At 36.7% G+C, this 16,779-nt stretch overlaps 1 protein-coding gene across 6 annotated transcripts in view; it reads left to right on the top strand.

Moving 5' to 3' along the window:
• The window catches only part of TDP1 (tyrosyl-DNA phosphodiesterase 1), a 220,358-nt gene that overhangs the window by 180,131 nt on the left and 23,448 nt on the right, over positions 1 to 16,779 (top strand). For all 6 annotated transcript variants that reach the window (XM_074235526.1, XM_074235525.1, XM_074235522.1 and 3 more), the window contains one exon: positions 12,922 to 13,030. In XM_074235526.1, the coding sequence (XP_074091627.1) occupies positions 12,922 to 13,030 (109 nt within the window). The remainder of the gene's footprint in view (positions 1 to 12,921; positions 13,031 to 16,779) is intronic.

Genomic DNA, 16,779 nt, shown 5'->3' with positions numbered 1-16,779 from the left:
AAAATCAAGTCAGAAGTTTGGTAAAAGAGATATGAAAAAATACTGAAGAAAATAGCATCTTAAAAACTAGTTTGGTTCAAATGGAAACAGCAGTTCAAAAGGCCAAAAAAGGAGAAGATGCCTTAAAAACCAGAATTGGCCAGATGGAAAAGAAGCTAATAATTCCTTCAAATATAGCATGGAGCTAAGAGAAACTGATGACTTTGTGAGAAATCAAGAAACAGTAAAACAAAAAAAAAAAGAATGAAAAACTAGAAGAAAATGTGAAATATCTTATTAGAAAATCAGTTGACCTGGAAAAATAGATCTAGGATAGACAATTTTAAAATTATTTGGGTACCTGAAAGTCATGACCAAAAAAACAGCCTACATGTTATATTTTCAAAAAATTCTCCCAAACTGCCCTGATATCCTAGAAGCAGAGCATAAAATAGAAATTGAGGGAATCTATGATCACCTCCTGAAAGAGAACCCAAAAGAAAAACTCCCAGGAATATTGTAGCCAGATTTCAGAATTCCCAAGTCAAGGAGAAAACAATGCAAGCAGCCAGAAAGGAACAATCCAAATATTTTGGAGCCAAAGTCAGAATAACACAAGATTTAGCCCATTCTACATTGAGGGCTGGGAATATGATATTCTAGAAGGCAAAAGAACATGGATTACAACCAAGAATCAACTACCCAGTAAAGCTGAACATCTTTCAGGGGAAAATTATGGACTTTAAATGAAATAGGGAACTTTTGAACTTTCAAACTTTCCAGATGAAAATGACTTGTGCTGAACAGAAAGTTTGATCTTCAAGTACAAGACTCAGGTGAACATAAGGTGGACAGGAAGAGAAAATGAGGGATTCAATGATGATGAGCTCCTTGTATTCCTGCATAGGAAGATGATACTGATAACTCTTATCAACCTTCTTATTTATTAGAACACTAAGAAGGAGCAGATATGAGCAAGGTGGAGGAGGGAGTTGAATTTGGAGGTATAATATATTAAAAAAGGTGAAGTTAATGGGGGAGAAAGGAAAAGGAGAAATAGAATGGGTTAAGTTATTTCACATAAAAGAAGGCTTTTCCAGGGGAGTTGAAGAAAGGGAAGGGAAAGGGAAAGGAGTGAGCCTTTATTCTCATCAGAAGTGGCCCAGAGAGAGAATAACATACACATTCAACTGAGTAAAGAAATCTATCTTACCAAGAAGAAAATAGGAGAGGAAAGGGATGGGAGAAAGGGGACAGGGGAGAGGAAAAGGGGTAGGTGACAAGGGAGGGAAGATCAGGGAAGAGCTTAGATAGAACACACTTTTGAGGAAGGGCAGGCAGGGGCAGGGATAATAATGTAGTTAAAATAAGTGCAGGTGGGGGAATAGAAAGGAGGGAAATAAAGCTAGCAGTAGCAACTGTGGGAACAATTATTGAAGAAATTTTTCTAATGGACTTATGATAAAGAATGTGATTCATTTGACAGACAGGGATGATGGTGTCTGAATACAGACTTAAAGCTTACCTTTTCTCACTTTATTTTTCCTGAGTTTTCTCTTTCTTTGTCTTGGGGGGGGCGGTTATGTTTACTTTTACAACATGACTATTGTAATGTTTTTTCTTGGCTACACATTTTTTTTTAGGTTTTTGCAAGGCAAATGGGGTTAAGTGGCTTGCCCAAGGCCACACAGCTAGGTAATTATTAAGTGTCTGAGACCAGATTTGAACCCAGGTACTCCTGACTCCAGGGCCAGTGCTTTATCCACTGCGCCACCTAGCCACCCCTTGGCCACACTTTTTTTTTAGGTATTTAAGGGCCTCACAATCTTGTGTGGGCCACAAAACTTTATTTTTTTTAATTTATTTTTTATTCTCATTTTGTACAAATGTTTTTTTACATTAATAAAATATTCTTGTTTAAGAGTAAACAAAATACCCTCCTCCCCCTTGAATATAGATAGACTTGCTTGGGCGAAAAAAGTAAAGGGGAGAGAAAAGAATTAAAATTTAAAAAAAATAGTAATAATTGTAGGTATGGCCAGGTGGCGCAATGGACGAAGCACTAGCCCTGGAGCCACGAGCACCCGAGCCCATATCCAGTCTGGAAAACCCAACAATCACCCAGCTATGTGACATGCAAGCCACCCCATCCCCACTGCCCTGCAAAAAACAAAAAAAAAGAAAAAAAAAGACCCAAAATAAAATAAATAATAGTAGGGGTGGCTGGGTGACAGACAGAGAATTGGCCCTTGAGCCAGGAGCACCTGGGTCCAAATCCGGCCCCAGACACCCAAAGATCACCCTGCTATGTTGCCCCAGGCAGGCCATCCAGCCCCACTTGCCCTGCACCCTCCCCCAAATAATAATAACAAAAAATTTGCTTGAGTCTTTGTTTCAACACCAACAACTCTGTCATGGCTGGATCTCATTCTTTATGACAAGACCATCACAAAAGTTACTTCCATATTTTTCCACCTTTGCCATCACTGATCGCAACTCCCTCCTTTCTTATTTCTCCACTACCATGTACTCTATTTTCTCTCTCCTTTCACTCTGACTCTGTTGTAGGGTCGTTGACTGGCTCAGCAGACAGATCCCTGGTCCTGGGGCCAAGAAGCCCTGAGCCCCCATACCACCCCTTAGGCCCAGAATCCACCTGGCCCTATGGTCCTGGGTAGGCCTTCCAATCCCAGTCCCTTGCAAGAAGTAAGAAAGAAAATGTGTTATATCTGACCACTCTCCCCCACCATGATCCATCCTCTCCTCCTTTATTCACATCCCCACCCCTTCCCCCTGTTCCCCCCTCCTTCTTACTCCAGATGTCTATACCCCATTGAGTATATATGCTGTTTCCTCTCCTAGCCATCTCTGATGAGAGCAAAGGTTCCCTCATTCCCCCTTGCCTCCCCCCCTTCCATATCATTGCAATAGCTCATTGTAATAAAAAAAAAAATCTTATGTGAAATATCTTGGACTATTCCCCCTCTCCTTTTTCTTACTCCCATTCCATTTCCCTTTTTTTCTATTGACTCCATTTTTACACCATATTTTATCTTTGAATTCAGCTTTCTCCTGTGCTTCAACTATAAAAGCTCTCTCTACCTGCTCTATTAACTGAGAAGGTTCATGTGAATATTACCAGTATCATTTTTCTATACATGCAGTTCATCCTCATTAAGTCCCTCATATTTCCCCCCTCTCCTCCAATCTCCGTGCTTCACCTGAGTCCTGTATCTGAAGATCAAACCTTCTGTTCAGCTCTGGCCATTCCAGAAGGAACATTTGAAATTCCCCTGCTTCATTGAAAGTCCATCTTTTTCCCTGGAAGAGGATATTTCAGCCTTGCTGGGTAGTTCATTCTTGGCTGCATTCTAAGCTTTTTTGCCTTCCAGTATATTGTATTCCAAGCCCTAGGAGCTTCCAATGTAGTTGCTGCTAAGTCCTGTGTAATCCTGACTGCAACTCCACGATATTTGAACTGTGTCCTTCTGGCTGCTTGTAATATTTTCTCTTTGACTTGGGAGTTCTGGAACTTGGCTATAATATTCCTAGGGGTTGGTTTTTTGGGATCTCTTTCTCTGGGGGATCGGTGGATTCTCTCCATTTCTATTTTGCCCTCTGCTTCTAGAATATCAGGGCAGTTTTCCTGTAGTAATTCTTTGAAAATGATGTCAAGGCTCTTTTCCTGATCATGACTTTCAGGTATTCCAATAATTTTTAAATTATCTTTCCTAAGTCTGTTTTCCATATCAGTTGTTTTTTCAATGAGATATTTCACATTTTCTTCTAATTTTTCTTTTTTTTTTTTTGTTTTGAAGTATTGATTCCTGATTTCTGGTAAATTCATCAATCTCCCTGAATTCTGTTCTTTGTCTGAAGGATTTGTTCTCCTCAGAGAGTTTTCTTATCTCTTTTTCCATCTGGCCAATTTTGCTTTTTAAAGCATTCTTCTCAATAACTTTTTGAACTGTTTTATCCATTTGACCTAAGCTGGTTTTTAGCATGCTATTTTCTTCAGCATTTTTTTTGGATTTCCTTGATTAAGCTGCTGACTTCATTTTCATGTTTTTCTTGCATCTCTCTCCCTTCTTTTCCCAGTTTTTCTTCCAACTCCCTCATTTGATTTTCAAAGTCTTTTTTGAGCTCTGTCATAGCCTGAGCCCAAATTCTGTTTTTCTTAGTCTTTAGATGCAGGAACTTGTGCTTCCTCATCTTCAGACTGAGTATTTTGAGCCTTCTTGGGCTCATTTGCAAAATATTTCTCAATAGTCTTCCTTTTGTTTCTCGGCTTGCTCATTTTCCCAGCCTGGGCTTGGTTTGGGGGTGCTTCCTGAGCTTTTGGGACATTCCCACAAGAGTCTCAGTGTGTGAGGCTCTGTCCTCCCTCCTGGTCTGTGAATGACCATATGCACCCCCCCTCTGCCACAGGGCTGAGGGGGGCGGGCCTAGACTGCGATCAGGATCTGAATGTGGTCAGAGCCCCAGAGTCCTGTTCCAGCAGCAGAGGACTGAGCTCTGCAGTTTCTCTTCACTCCCCTTGCTCAGCTCAATGGGCTCATGCCCTGGGGGCTCCTGCTTACAGGCTCCACCTGCTTCTGTTTCCTGCTCTAGGCTGCAGAAAGACCAAGCTGCTCCCTGTGTGCCCCAAGGGCTGGGCTCCATGTGCTCGCTCTGGCAGAGGTCCCCTGCTCTTCTCCCACTTTGTGCCTGGTGCTCCCCGGGGTGCAGCTCTGGAGACTCCCCTGCTGCTGTGAGCTGAGGCTCCCAGCGCTCTGGGGCTGCCTCCGGGAGGCTGAAGTTCTTTCACTCTGGCGGGCCACCCCTCCAGCGGGCCGCCCCTCCAACCCCGGGGAGCAGAGCCTTTCTGCTCTTTTCCAGGTTACCTTGAGTAGGATAACTGCCTCACTGGGTCCCTTTGTGGGTTCTGTCTCTCGAAAGTTTAGTTAGAGTCCTTAGCTGATGAGTTTTATCAGAGAGCTCCTAAGACTCGATCCCTTTTTGTCGCCATCTTGGCTCCCTTGGCCACACATTTTTAACCTAGACCAAGTAACTTGCTTTCTCAGTGAGGGAAATGGGGTGGGAGGAAGGGAGAGAATTTGTAACTCAAGGTTTTAGAAGTAAATGTTGAAACTAGCTAAATGCAGTGGATTTATATTTAATATAGTTATACATGTATAATTTATATTAGATTGCTTTATTGTCAGGGATAGGGGGAGATGAAAGGGAGAAAAATTTGAAGTTCAAAATCTTGGAAAGGAATGATTGTTGAAAACTATACTTGCATGTAGTTAAAAAAATATATAAAATATTTTTTAAAAATCATAATGGCCACAAGAACTCAAAGAACTTTTAAGTAGCTCTGACCATACCGATAGACATATTTTCAAGATGATCTGAGTGTCCACTGTTGAGTTCCCCTATCCAAAGGATTAATTAGGCTCAGCAGAGAAAAGAAACATGTGTACACTTGGGTGGGGATGCTAGCAGGACAACTAGCAGTGCTGTTTATTGATAGTATCAGACTGTTCTTTATAGCAGAAAAACCATAAAATTAGCATACAGGAAAAAACAATGATGTTTCTAAAACTAGAGCAGGAAATAACCTAGCAGGATGTAACCCAGGTCAAGAAGTTCAGGTATAGGGCTGCCACACAAGTGAGGCCAGTTGTGTTATCACAGCAGAGTTCCATGGAGAGTCTTCAGCTCAAGGGTCACCAAAGCCTGGGCCTTTTAGTCATAACTGACTTTCTAACCCAAACTCGCTTGAGCATCTCTCAACACTTCCCCCTTTTCTGTTTACACAAGTTCACAATTGCCCAACCTGATGTTCAACTGGTTTACCGATTCTGAATTCTATTGATAGCATATGGAGTAGTTTTGATTACGGGGGAAAATAATACTTTGATTAAAACTTGGTAAACAGCAAAGTAGAAACATCAAGAGAATCAATATGGGATACAATTGTATAATACTCTGGGCTCAATACCTGAAGAGGGTGGGATGTTGAAACCATTTAATTATCTTATCATCTGACTTTTCAGGAATCAAGTCTCACTGGGAGGCTTCCTGGATGTCTTTAGCCAACCTATTCAAATCATAAATCCCAAAAGATAGAGTAGAATTCCCAAGCAGTCCATTAAGGTGATACCTAACTTTTTTCCATTCCCATTGAGAATCATTATTCTCCAGGCTGGTCACACAAATTCTCATGCAGCCATATTCACAACTAAGTATCTGTCTAAACTCTACCATATCCAATTCATCTCCTGTAGAAGCTGTTGTTTTCTTCAACCCCTCTAAGATTTACGAAAACTTCTTATCAATATCTGACTGTTTTTGGAAGTCCAAACTTACATTATTACTAAGTTCCTCTAAATAATGTGCTTGAACTACTTCATTTTGTACATTATATATAGACAGGGCAAGCGACACAGATGAGTCTATAAGAGATACAAGCATAATAACTCCAACTACAAAACAACTAATACATCTCTTAAACCTTCCAGATGGGAGGTTCTCCTGTCGTTGAATTAATTTACCAAAAACATGATCAGCACTGGATTTGTACCATCCTTTGGTTTTTAACATCTTGAATATAAAACCCACATTCTTACTTAGAGCAAAGATAGTTTTTTAAATGAGACATACAACAAATGAGCAATATCATAATTACAACAAAGCTGAAAACAGAAATAATACCATGTAACCATGTACCAATTAGGTGGAGAAGACAACCAAGCGTATAATTTCTTGCTTGTGTATATTTTCTTCCCTAACACAAATTGTTCATTACATAAGTTTGTAATGCATTAATCAAATGATTTTCATAAAGTCTTCTTCTGAGCCTTTAATACTCTATTAACATTTTCTGAAAATTCTTGAGTATATTTTGCTTCTATCTTTTCATTATTCATCACTTCCTTACATACACATGCTCAAATAATGCGATTTAAGTTAATATTATTTCCCCTCTTTTTCTCAGTAATGATCATAAATTCCTCTATTTGGGGTGTATTACTAAAGCCAGAAAAATTATACCTAACTTTTCAGCAGCTCTTCTTTGATATTTCCAGTAGTAACTTTGTTATATCCCAAATAATTTTCAGTTTCCACTATCAAAACAACTTAAATCATACTTTTCTCTTCATGGTATAGTTTTGAACATAACAATATTCAGTTCCTTTTGCAGTCCCCAAATTGTTCATGATTAATATAAGCATCACAAATTGTCCTGTAAGTCCATGTTGTGCTTTCCTTTTGCATGATCTGTCCTTCTCCTCTTTTGCTTCCTTTTTTCGATTTCTTAAGTGTAAGTTATTCTTTTTATGTATTACTTGATCATCTGGTTATCTTAATACCAATAATATAGCGTATAATTCATTCTTATGTGTTGATATAAAAGGAGTATATAATTTCTTTTCTATTATTGCAATATGTTTGGACCTACAGGTTTAGAATAAGGTTCATTACATTGTTTAAAAATTTCAGGAAACCCAGAGGGTCATAACTTCTGATATTTTCCCTCATTATCTCTACAAAGCCATCAATTATGAATTCTAGGCTTAGATATTATTACAGTAAAACAGCTTATATAGACAAAACTAGGTCACATAACCTTTTCAATATCTTGCTCATCAGTAAGTTATCTAACTATGGGTTACATAATTTTCAATTTCCCAATAATCTTTTAAAGTCTCTCACATATACTCAATATTTTTGGAAATAATTTCAGTTAAGATATACTTCCCAATCTCTTATACATTCTTCTTCTGAGTTTACTATATCACTTCTTTAAAACTGAGCATTTAACTCTTAACCTATGTAAAATGTCAGATTTCCAGTCTGACATCTCATTCTCTTAAAGCAAAAATAAAACAAGTTCTCTGAAAGTTAACCTTAGACCTGAGTATCTTTCACATACAAATTTCTTTCGCATCTCTGTATTATAAGTTTATTTTCCTCTTATTCCAAATACACTCCTATTTTCCAAAAGAAAATAACATTCTCTATGTATTTAGTTTTAAATACATATATTAATTTTCAAAAACCCAATGTAAATTTTTTACCAAATCCAGTTACAAGATACATATATGTATAATTTCATATATATACATACATATACATATATATGTATATGGAAAAACAAAGGTTTTCACAAGCTCTCTGGGCTAAAAAAGACTTTGAAAGATATAACCTACTGTCAAGGTATTCTCTAATTTTCTTATAACAAATCTTTACAAATGTAATGGATGACACTTCATAACTTTGTTATTGTAACACAGATTTTAAATTTTCAAAAAAATAGTTTGAATCTATTCTTATACAAAGTTTACTAATTATACATAACACATTTTCAATTTTAAGTATATCCTTTACTCCCTAAAACTTTGCAATAAAAAAATTCTTAAGATCAGATATTTCTAAAAATTTCTGATTACCAGATTTTCTTTACAGTATTCTTAATAATCTTATAAATTCCAAAACTCATATTCAAAATTACCTTAAATTATTTTCATTTTCAAAATATAAAAGTTTTCAAATTCTTATTTTTATCCTTGTATTCTAACTTCTCGGTACTCTTAATTTATGAGAGCTTTCTATCCTCATTGACAAAATGATGTTCTGGGAGTTGGAGATTCCCCACATTTTGAGATATCAAGGCAGTATGTACTAATCCTTTACCTTTACTGTTTATCATTCCTTGGTCACCCCAAGTTTTTCCGAATACATGAACTATAAAGCCTGATTAAAAGCATATAACTCAGAAGTCTGTGCTAAGAAACGTTTTGACAGAGTCCCAGCCTCTATCAAGGCCATTCTGACCCTATCTATTTTAGCATTCCCATTATTTCTTTTTCCTCCTATGACTCTGGAGGAGCCAAAAAACATTATAACCAAAAAAAAAAATCAATATTATTTTTTACAAACCTCTTAATTCAGTTACATATAATTTCAGATAACTTTGTACACAGTATTACACATTATAGATTTACCCAACTTTATGGGAGTATATTACTTTTCCAATCAATTCACTGCCAGATATTGCAAATAGATTATCCCAACCTCATTTAAACACATATCTCCATATAGACCTATAACTTTCTATACTTTTTTCTCTTACTACATTGATTTGTAGATCACTTTTCAAAGTTCCCAAAATCCATCTTTATTTATATGTCAAACCTCTCATACTTACTTTCTATTTTCTACAGGCTTTAACCAACTTCCAGACTTCATAAATGGGTCAAAAACCCCAATAGTCTCTATATGCCCTTTCATATTTCCTTTCCACCCTATTTTCTTAATCCATATAGTTTTAGAACCCATTACTTAAACTGAATTACTTACATATTCCCTTAATATATACTGTTCCACAAAATACACTGTTTCCATAAACTCTTTTGTCAAGGTCAATCAAGAAAAAATAATTTTACGGACAATTTCAATTTCTTCTAGATCTCTAAGTATAATTTGCCAAATCAGTAAGTAAAACTCTATTAGACAATCAGACCAGAAAACAAACAATAGAAAATAAGAGGAAAATTAATAGAACCTCTTCTTTCCCAAAAAAAGCAACATGATTTTCAGGAAAATCTCCTGTGGTGCCAGATCATGAGTTTTTGGAAAAAGAAAAGGATCCAGTTTTGAAAAGAGAGAAAGGAAACAGGATTAGCCAATCAGAACACAAAGACATGACAGCAAATCTGACCATGCAGAGACAGCTAAGAGCTTCCCTCTGCCTGTATTTTAAAACAAACACCTATAAAACACATAAGCAGAATCAGAGCACTTTGAACCAGAGAGTCCCCTGAACTCTGGGGAAAACCCCACCTTGCTCTCACACTAGAGAAAATACAGAACAAGTTCTATTTATCACAATACATTTTTCCCATACAAAGATATATTTGACACTTCCAGATTTTACCTGGTATAACTTTTGAGAAGGCAGTCACTCAAAAATCTCTCAACCTAATTAGAATATCCTCTGCTCCCTTTCTTCAAATAGAGTAAGCCAAAGTCTTATCTGGGGGGAGTCTCAAATCCTCACTTGGCCCATAATTTTCTGTAATAACTAACATTGTCAGAATCTATATGAATAAACTCCTGAAGCTATAATGTTAGAATATCATTTTGTTAAAAGATTAACTATTTAGTTTTCCCTTATGTCACTTATTTATGTATGGCATTATATAGCGCCCAAATCATATACTTTAGAACTAGCCTGACTCTCTTGTCTTTTGGGACTTTACTTCCCCAAAACTTTATCAAATCAAAAATACATTTCTTTTTATGATTTCTATGTATAACATATTTGTTAACATACACTGTCTCTTTCCTGATTCTTTTAACTTCAAATAAATTTCCTTTTCAACACTCACTTATCCAAATCTTCATGAATTCTCTCTCTCTCTCTCTCTCTCTCTCTCTCTCTCTCTCTCTCTCTCTCGCTAGTCCGTTTTCTAAAAATATTCTTTCTGCTAAACTTCAAGGTCAAAAGATAAGTAAATGGACAAGTCATGGAGAGGGATAAAGAGGGGAGAAAACATTCTGGCAGAATCATAGTGAAGAAGCGGGGAAGAGAGGAAAGTCAACATCATTTTAATATTCATTTATCTGTTCACATAGTATTCTCCAATCATATAGATTCAAAGTACTTTCTAAGCTCAATTCTCCTTTCCTTGGGAATCATGGAGAACATTTATAAATGGTCTACAAATAAACCTTATTTCTTTGTTATTTGATAATTTCTAAGCCATTCTCTTTAGCCAGTTTCTTCAAAATATTTACATTTTTTTCTTTAGTTCTATAAATAGTTCGTTCCCTATTACACCCACTGTACCTGCTTGGAAAAAAGAAACTAAAAAGCTGATGATGCTTATTGGCTCTCATCAAGCCTTCCCCTCTCCTGAATCATCCTGGGACTACCACAGTCTTACCAGGGGGGGTTTTCTTCTCCCAAAAGACTATCTCAGCCTCCAGACAGCTTCAAGTAAGGGTGCCAAATGTTGAGTTCCCCCATTCTCCAGGGGATTAATTCAGCTCAATAGAGAAAAGAAACATGCATACACTTGAGTGGAGATGCTAGCAGGACAACTAGCAAAGACGTTTATTGATAGTATCAGTTCTTTATAAGCAGAAAACCACCAAATACAGGAAAAAACAATGTTTCTAAACCTAGTGCAGGAAATAACCTAGCAGAATGTAACCCAGGTTCAGGTACAGGGCTATCATACAAGTGAGGCCATGGATGACACAGTTGTGTTAGCACAGCAGAGTTCCATGGAGAGCCTTCAGCTTGAGGGTCACCATAACTGACTTTCTAACCCAAACCCACTCGAGCGGCTCTCAACAGTCCACCTCTGTATGGGTACAAATACAAGGCAACACCATCAGATCATCAAGTTAGAGCTAGAAGGTATCTTTGAAACTATCAATTACTATTAATAGCTGGGGTGGCTAGGTTGTGCAGTGGATAGAGCACCAGCCTGGGAGTCAGGAGTACCTGAGTTCAAATCTGGTCTCAGACACTTAACAATTACCTAGCTGTGTGGCCTTGGGCAAGCCACTTAACCCTCTTTGCCTTGCTAAAACCTAAAAAAAAAAAAAAACCCAAAAAATTAATAGCTAACATATCACATTGTATTAGGCATTGTAGTGAGTACCTTACAATTGTTAACTCATTTGATCCTGACAACAGTCTTTGGTGGTAGGTTCTTTTATTGTCCCCATCTTACATTTGAGGAAGCTGAGGCAAACATGTTAAGTGATTTACCCAGCATCACACAGCCAGTAAGTTTCAGAGGTTGGATTTGAACTCAGGTCTTCTTCCTGCACTCAAATCTACTATGCTACCTAGCTGCTTTCAGACCGGACTTTTCTATACTACATAATGACTACATTGAGTCATCAAAGATAATTTCTCTTATATAATAAACAAATGCCATAGCAAACCTGATTTATATTCTTTTGGCCACCTGTTTTGCAGTTTCATGTCTAAAGTTCCCTTTCCTGAAAGGGCAAGCATGACTTCAAGGTCTATTCTAGTTTTTACCCCAGTCTGCATGCTTCTCTGTATTACGCTCTTCAGACTGACCTCTAAGAATCAAATGTAAAAATACCTGCTGTCAACTCTTCCTAATTGTCCTGCCTCAAAACCTCAGCATCATCTTTAGCAGCATCCTTAATTCAACCCCATTGAATTTAGTCAGGAGACTCGGATGACCTTCTTACCTGTTGGGCCCTTGACAATTTCCATCATCTTAAACTTCTGTTTACTCTGTCACAGAATGAGGGTGTTCAACTAGATAATCCAAACTCTTCAGACTCAAAATCTTCAAAACTTATATTGCAGAGCTCATCTCTATGAAGTCTGGAAGTAGAATCCCCTCTGGCCCCTTTCTTCACTGTGTCTCTTGTTTTTATTCTCCCTGTTCCCTCACTACCATCCCCCAAATTCCCAGGCTCTTGTTACTCCTGCTGGGACTTTTGTAGTCATATTCCTCCCCTTATTCTACCACAAATAACCTGTTACTGTGACAGCACCTATCTAGAAAATTGGTAACAATGTACTTAGAGGTGTTTTTTCTCAGTGAATTACATGAGCTCCCTTCAAAGTTTATGTGGTATTATGGTGAAAATAGGCTGTGATGCCTAAAATTGGTTCCATTTTCTCTCTACTTAGTTTGAACAGGCATTATCTGCTCTTAGATTTCTTCTTACTCCAAACTTTCTTCCTTTTAGTTAATGTTTTAGATAAAAGAAATAGCAAAGATGATTTGTGTGAGATTAAAGGGGAAAATATTTGGCTTCTCAAGGCTTTTTAATGTCCGTGAACCAACTTGAATAAGATTGGACATTTCATAAAAGATACATTTGTTCCATAAAGCACCTCTTTTCCTAGAATTTTGGATGTCTTAGTAATTTCACCTTGTGTTTCTTCAGGGAATAGATACCTTCAAAGTCAAGAGGAAAGTCTTTTCAGAAAATCGGGAGCCAACGACCTCTTTTCCTGTGCCTTATGATTTACCTCCAGAAATTTATGACAGTAAAGGTGAGACTTGGATTAATAAATTGTATACAGGTGTGTGTGTGTGTGTGTGTGTGTGTGTGTGTGTGTGTTTTGTGTGTATGCCCCTGAAGCAAAAATAAAAATTATATGGGATACTCCCAGGGAATAGGTTTTTATAATATCTCTGCAGTAAGAGAAAGAGCATTAGAAAGACCTCATTTCAGGCCATATGGAGTGATAGAAAGCAGAATGATGAGAAAGGCATAGAGATCCTGTCAATACTAACTTGCTGGGTGTATAACCTTGGATGGATCATTTAACCTCTCTAGGCTCAGATTTTCCTTGGCTGTAAAATAAATACATGGGACTAGATGACATATAAGGTTGCCTTTGCATGACTATTACCCCTTCAAGGTTTTCCTTGATGTTCTCTCTCAACTTGATATAAAGGTATTGAGTGTGGAGGTTAGCGGGTTAATAGTATGACTTATTTTATGTTCCATACCAACTAAACCTTTTATACTTTCCCTGGATGCTGTATTCTCCTGATCACCTTCCTGTGCACCTTATCATCTAACTCTACTCATAGAAAAAAAAAGTCAGGAAGATAGTAATGGAAGATATATTTCCTGTTAAGAATTTTTAAAAAATTTTCCCTTTTTAACTGAAATCTGTTCTCTCTCCTTTCAACTTAACATTCCCATTAGAAAAAAGAGAAAGGAAAAAAATCAATATCCTAGTCAATCAAAATAAATTCTCTACATTGGCTATGTCCAAAAAATAGATGTCTCATTCCAAACCCTGAATCCATCACCTCTCTGTCAGATACTAGGTAGCATGCTTCATTATGTTTTTTCCCTTCATATGGTTTGTTGTGTACTATTGAAAGGACCCTTGTTTTTTCCATTAAGGATACCATCATTTCTTTTGAAAAATAATTTAAAAGTTTTACTGCAGAGAGCAGAGTATCTTCCTCAGATATGCAGCATCTTATGCACTATTAATATCCAATAACTTTAGCCATTTGGACTATGAGGAAAGGCATTTTTTTACTATGCTCTGGAAAAGTGAGTGGCCATTAACATTTCAAAAACTTTTTTTTTTTAGCAGTTTGTAATCTACCCCCATAAAAATCTACCTATAAAAATCTTTCTGTTTTCCCATCAAAAGATGATGGAAAAAGTGGGGGGGGGGATTAAAATGTGACCAGACTACAGACATAGGCAAGATTCATTCTTTGTGGGAACAGGAGCGCATGTAATCATCAAGATAGGGGCAAGCCCCTCTGAGGATGCTTGGTTCAGAGACTGTTGGCTTTGATTTGATATCCCATCTTCACTTGTGATTAGTGGGAATAGAATTGCAGAATTTAGGGCACTAGGAAAAGAAATGAAAGGTATGTAAGGAACAGTAAAAATAAAAAGACAAATGGAATTGGGAAAGTTACAAACAAAACAAAAATTGAGGGTAACAAGGTTTTTGCTATATAACTAAGCACTCTTTTAGACTCACTTTCCATAGCAAGCATTGTCCTGTAAATTGCATGTAAATTAAATTGTATTTCTAGTTCTTTTAGGGTATCTGATAAGCTCACCAAGAATAAATTAACAGAGAAAACCAGGACATAGCATTGAGGTGTAGCCCCAGTTAGTGGGCATGGCATAGATAATGAATCAGCAAGAAAGACTGAGAAGAACCATCTATGATATTAGTCAATCTGGATACCTCCTTCTAATAGTGCTAATTGTAACCCATCAACCTATATGATTCTTGCCCTTGTCTTATCATAGATCCCCTATAGGAAGAACTCAGTGATGTGCTCAAAGGTCATCCCCTAAGTCTCAAAATTATGAGGGTGCAAATTCAGCACAGCCATCTCTCCTATTCTTGCAACATGACTGGCCTACATCCTTTTCTAGTTATTTATCTCTGATACTATCTGCCCCTTGCATGTAATTCCTTATTGGTAATAGGCTGCAACCCACTTACAATCAGAGCAGGCCTTTTCCTTTGAGTGACCTATAATTGTGAGCCTTTCCTGCTTTGAATGACGTATTTAACTCCTTAAATATTTTGGTATCTCACAATTCACAGCCATTTGGCATTTTCAAAAGAATATTGATTAAAGAGAAGTTTTTACTATACAAAACTTGGGATGATTAAAAATACTGCACAATTTGACAAATGCAATCTAACCCATTTTCTTCCTCCTGTTTAGTTGTGGACTAAGGTCATTGTTGATTTGCAGTGTTTTTCGAAGAGATAAAAATTAGTAAATCAGACTTAAGAGCAACTAGATGGCAGAAATATGCATCCCTTTTTTTTCCTGTGTATTGTTCGGTTCTTTTGAATGATCATAAACCAAATTTAGGAGGCTCAGTGTTCCACAATTTGATACAATTAGTAACAACCCCTTTGCAAATTGAAGTATTCAGTGGCCTTCATCCTCTATTGGGAACCCTTCTTCACTTTGTGCTCAGTATGATATCCTCCAAGGTCAGTGGGAAGTCTTTGGCAAGCATTTGTATATGCCTTACTCAAGAAAGCTGGGTGGATCTGGACTCAGGAAGACTTGAGTTCAAATCCAGCCTCAGATACTTAACGAGTTGTGTAACCTTTTTCTGTACTTGCCTAAGTTTCTTCAATTATAAAATGAGGGTAATAAGATACCTACCTCTCAGATTTGTTGTAAGGATCCGATGATAATATTCATCAACTACTTAATATAGTGTTTGACATATAACAGACACATATAATATATTTCTTCATTCTCCCCTAAATATTAGTAAAATAATAGATCATTAAAGTAATTAATAATTTAAAGTAAATAATAAAATTAAAAAACAAATCTATCTATTTCCTTGCATCTTACAAGAAATCTTATTCTTTCTTTTTTTTTAATTTTTAATCATTAACAAACAATAAATATAATGAGAACTTGATTTTGTGTACCTCTCAGTCAGGAGTCATATTTTCATGATGTCATCTGCTGTAGAGTTTTGGTTTTGAAAGTTAATCGTTCCTATCTCATATGTTCATTCAGGATCCCTTCAGTAAATGTGTAGATTAAGAAAATAAGTATGTGAGTCAGTCATTATAGTGGCTTCTTGACTACCTTTTATTTTTAGCTGTAATAATGCCTTTGAATTTCCATAATAATTTGATCTTTCCTTGTCTTCCATTTATCATGAAAGTTGATTCATCAGAAGACTTACTCTGTATCTATTTGCTTTAGTTTAGTTGATCTTATCATTTGTGTATTCTCAGAGCCATTTCTACTTCCTCATGTAGTAGCTGCATTGGAAATGGAGAACAGAATTTGCTATGGAAAAATAGATTTGTTTTGGGGGTTTTTGTTTGTTTTTTCATTTTTAATGTCACCTTCTTTCCTGTTGTACCCTATATGTGTGTACACATACATACACACGTATGTACACACACATAAATACATATATACTGATATCTTTTGGTTTTACATTGCATATTTTCCCCTTTACCCCTCTCCTAAAGAGTCATAGGCCAAAAAAAATTTTTTAAATAATGAGGAAAAAGTATTCAGCCAGATCAATTCATTGGGAAAAAAAATCTATCACTGTTGTGCAATGTTCCACATCCATATACTTATCCTTCCTTCCCTACTCCTAGTTGAAGTATTAGGGAATAACTTCATATCTCTTTGGGACCTAGTTTGTTCTTTGTGATTTTCAACATTTATTTTCATTTGTTTTGCAATAGCAGTGGTTCTTTTCATTTACAATTACATATTCTTTTGTACTTTGTTGGCCTTGCAT

The sequence above is a fragment of the Macrotis lagotis genome, chromosome 4 (assembly GCF_037893015.1).
Source record: "Macrotis lagotis isolate mMagLag1 chromosome 4, bilby.v1.9.chrom.fasta, whole genome shotgun sequence".
Classification (NCBI taxonomy): Eukaryota; Metazoa; Chordata; class Mammalia; order Peramelemorphia; family Peramelidae; genus Macrotis; species Macrotis lagotis.
This window is presented reverse-complemented; position numbering and strand designations above follow the sequence as displayed.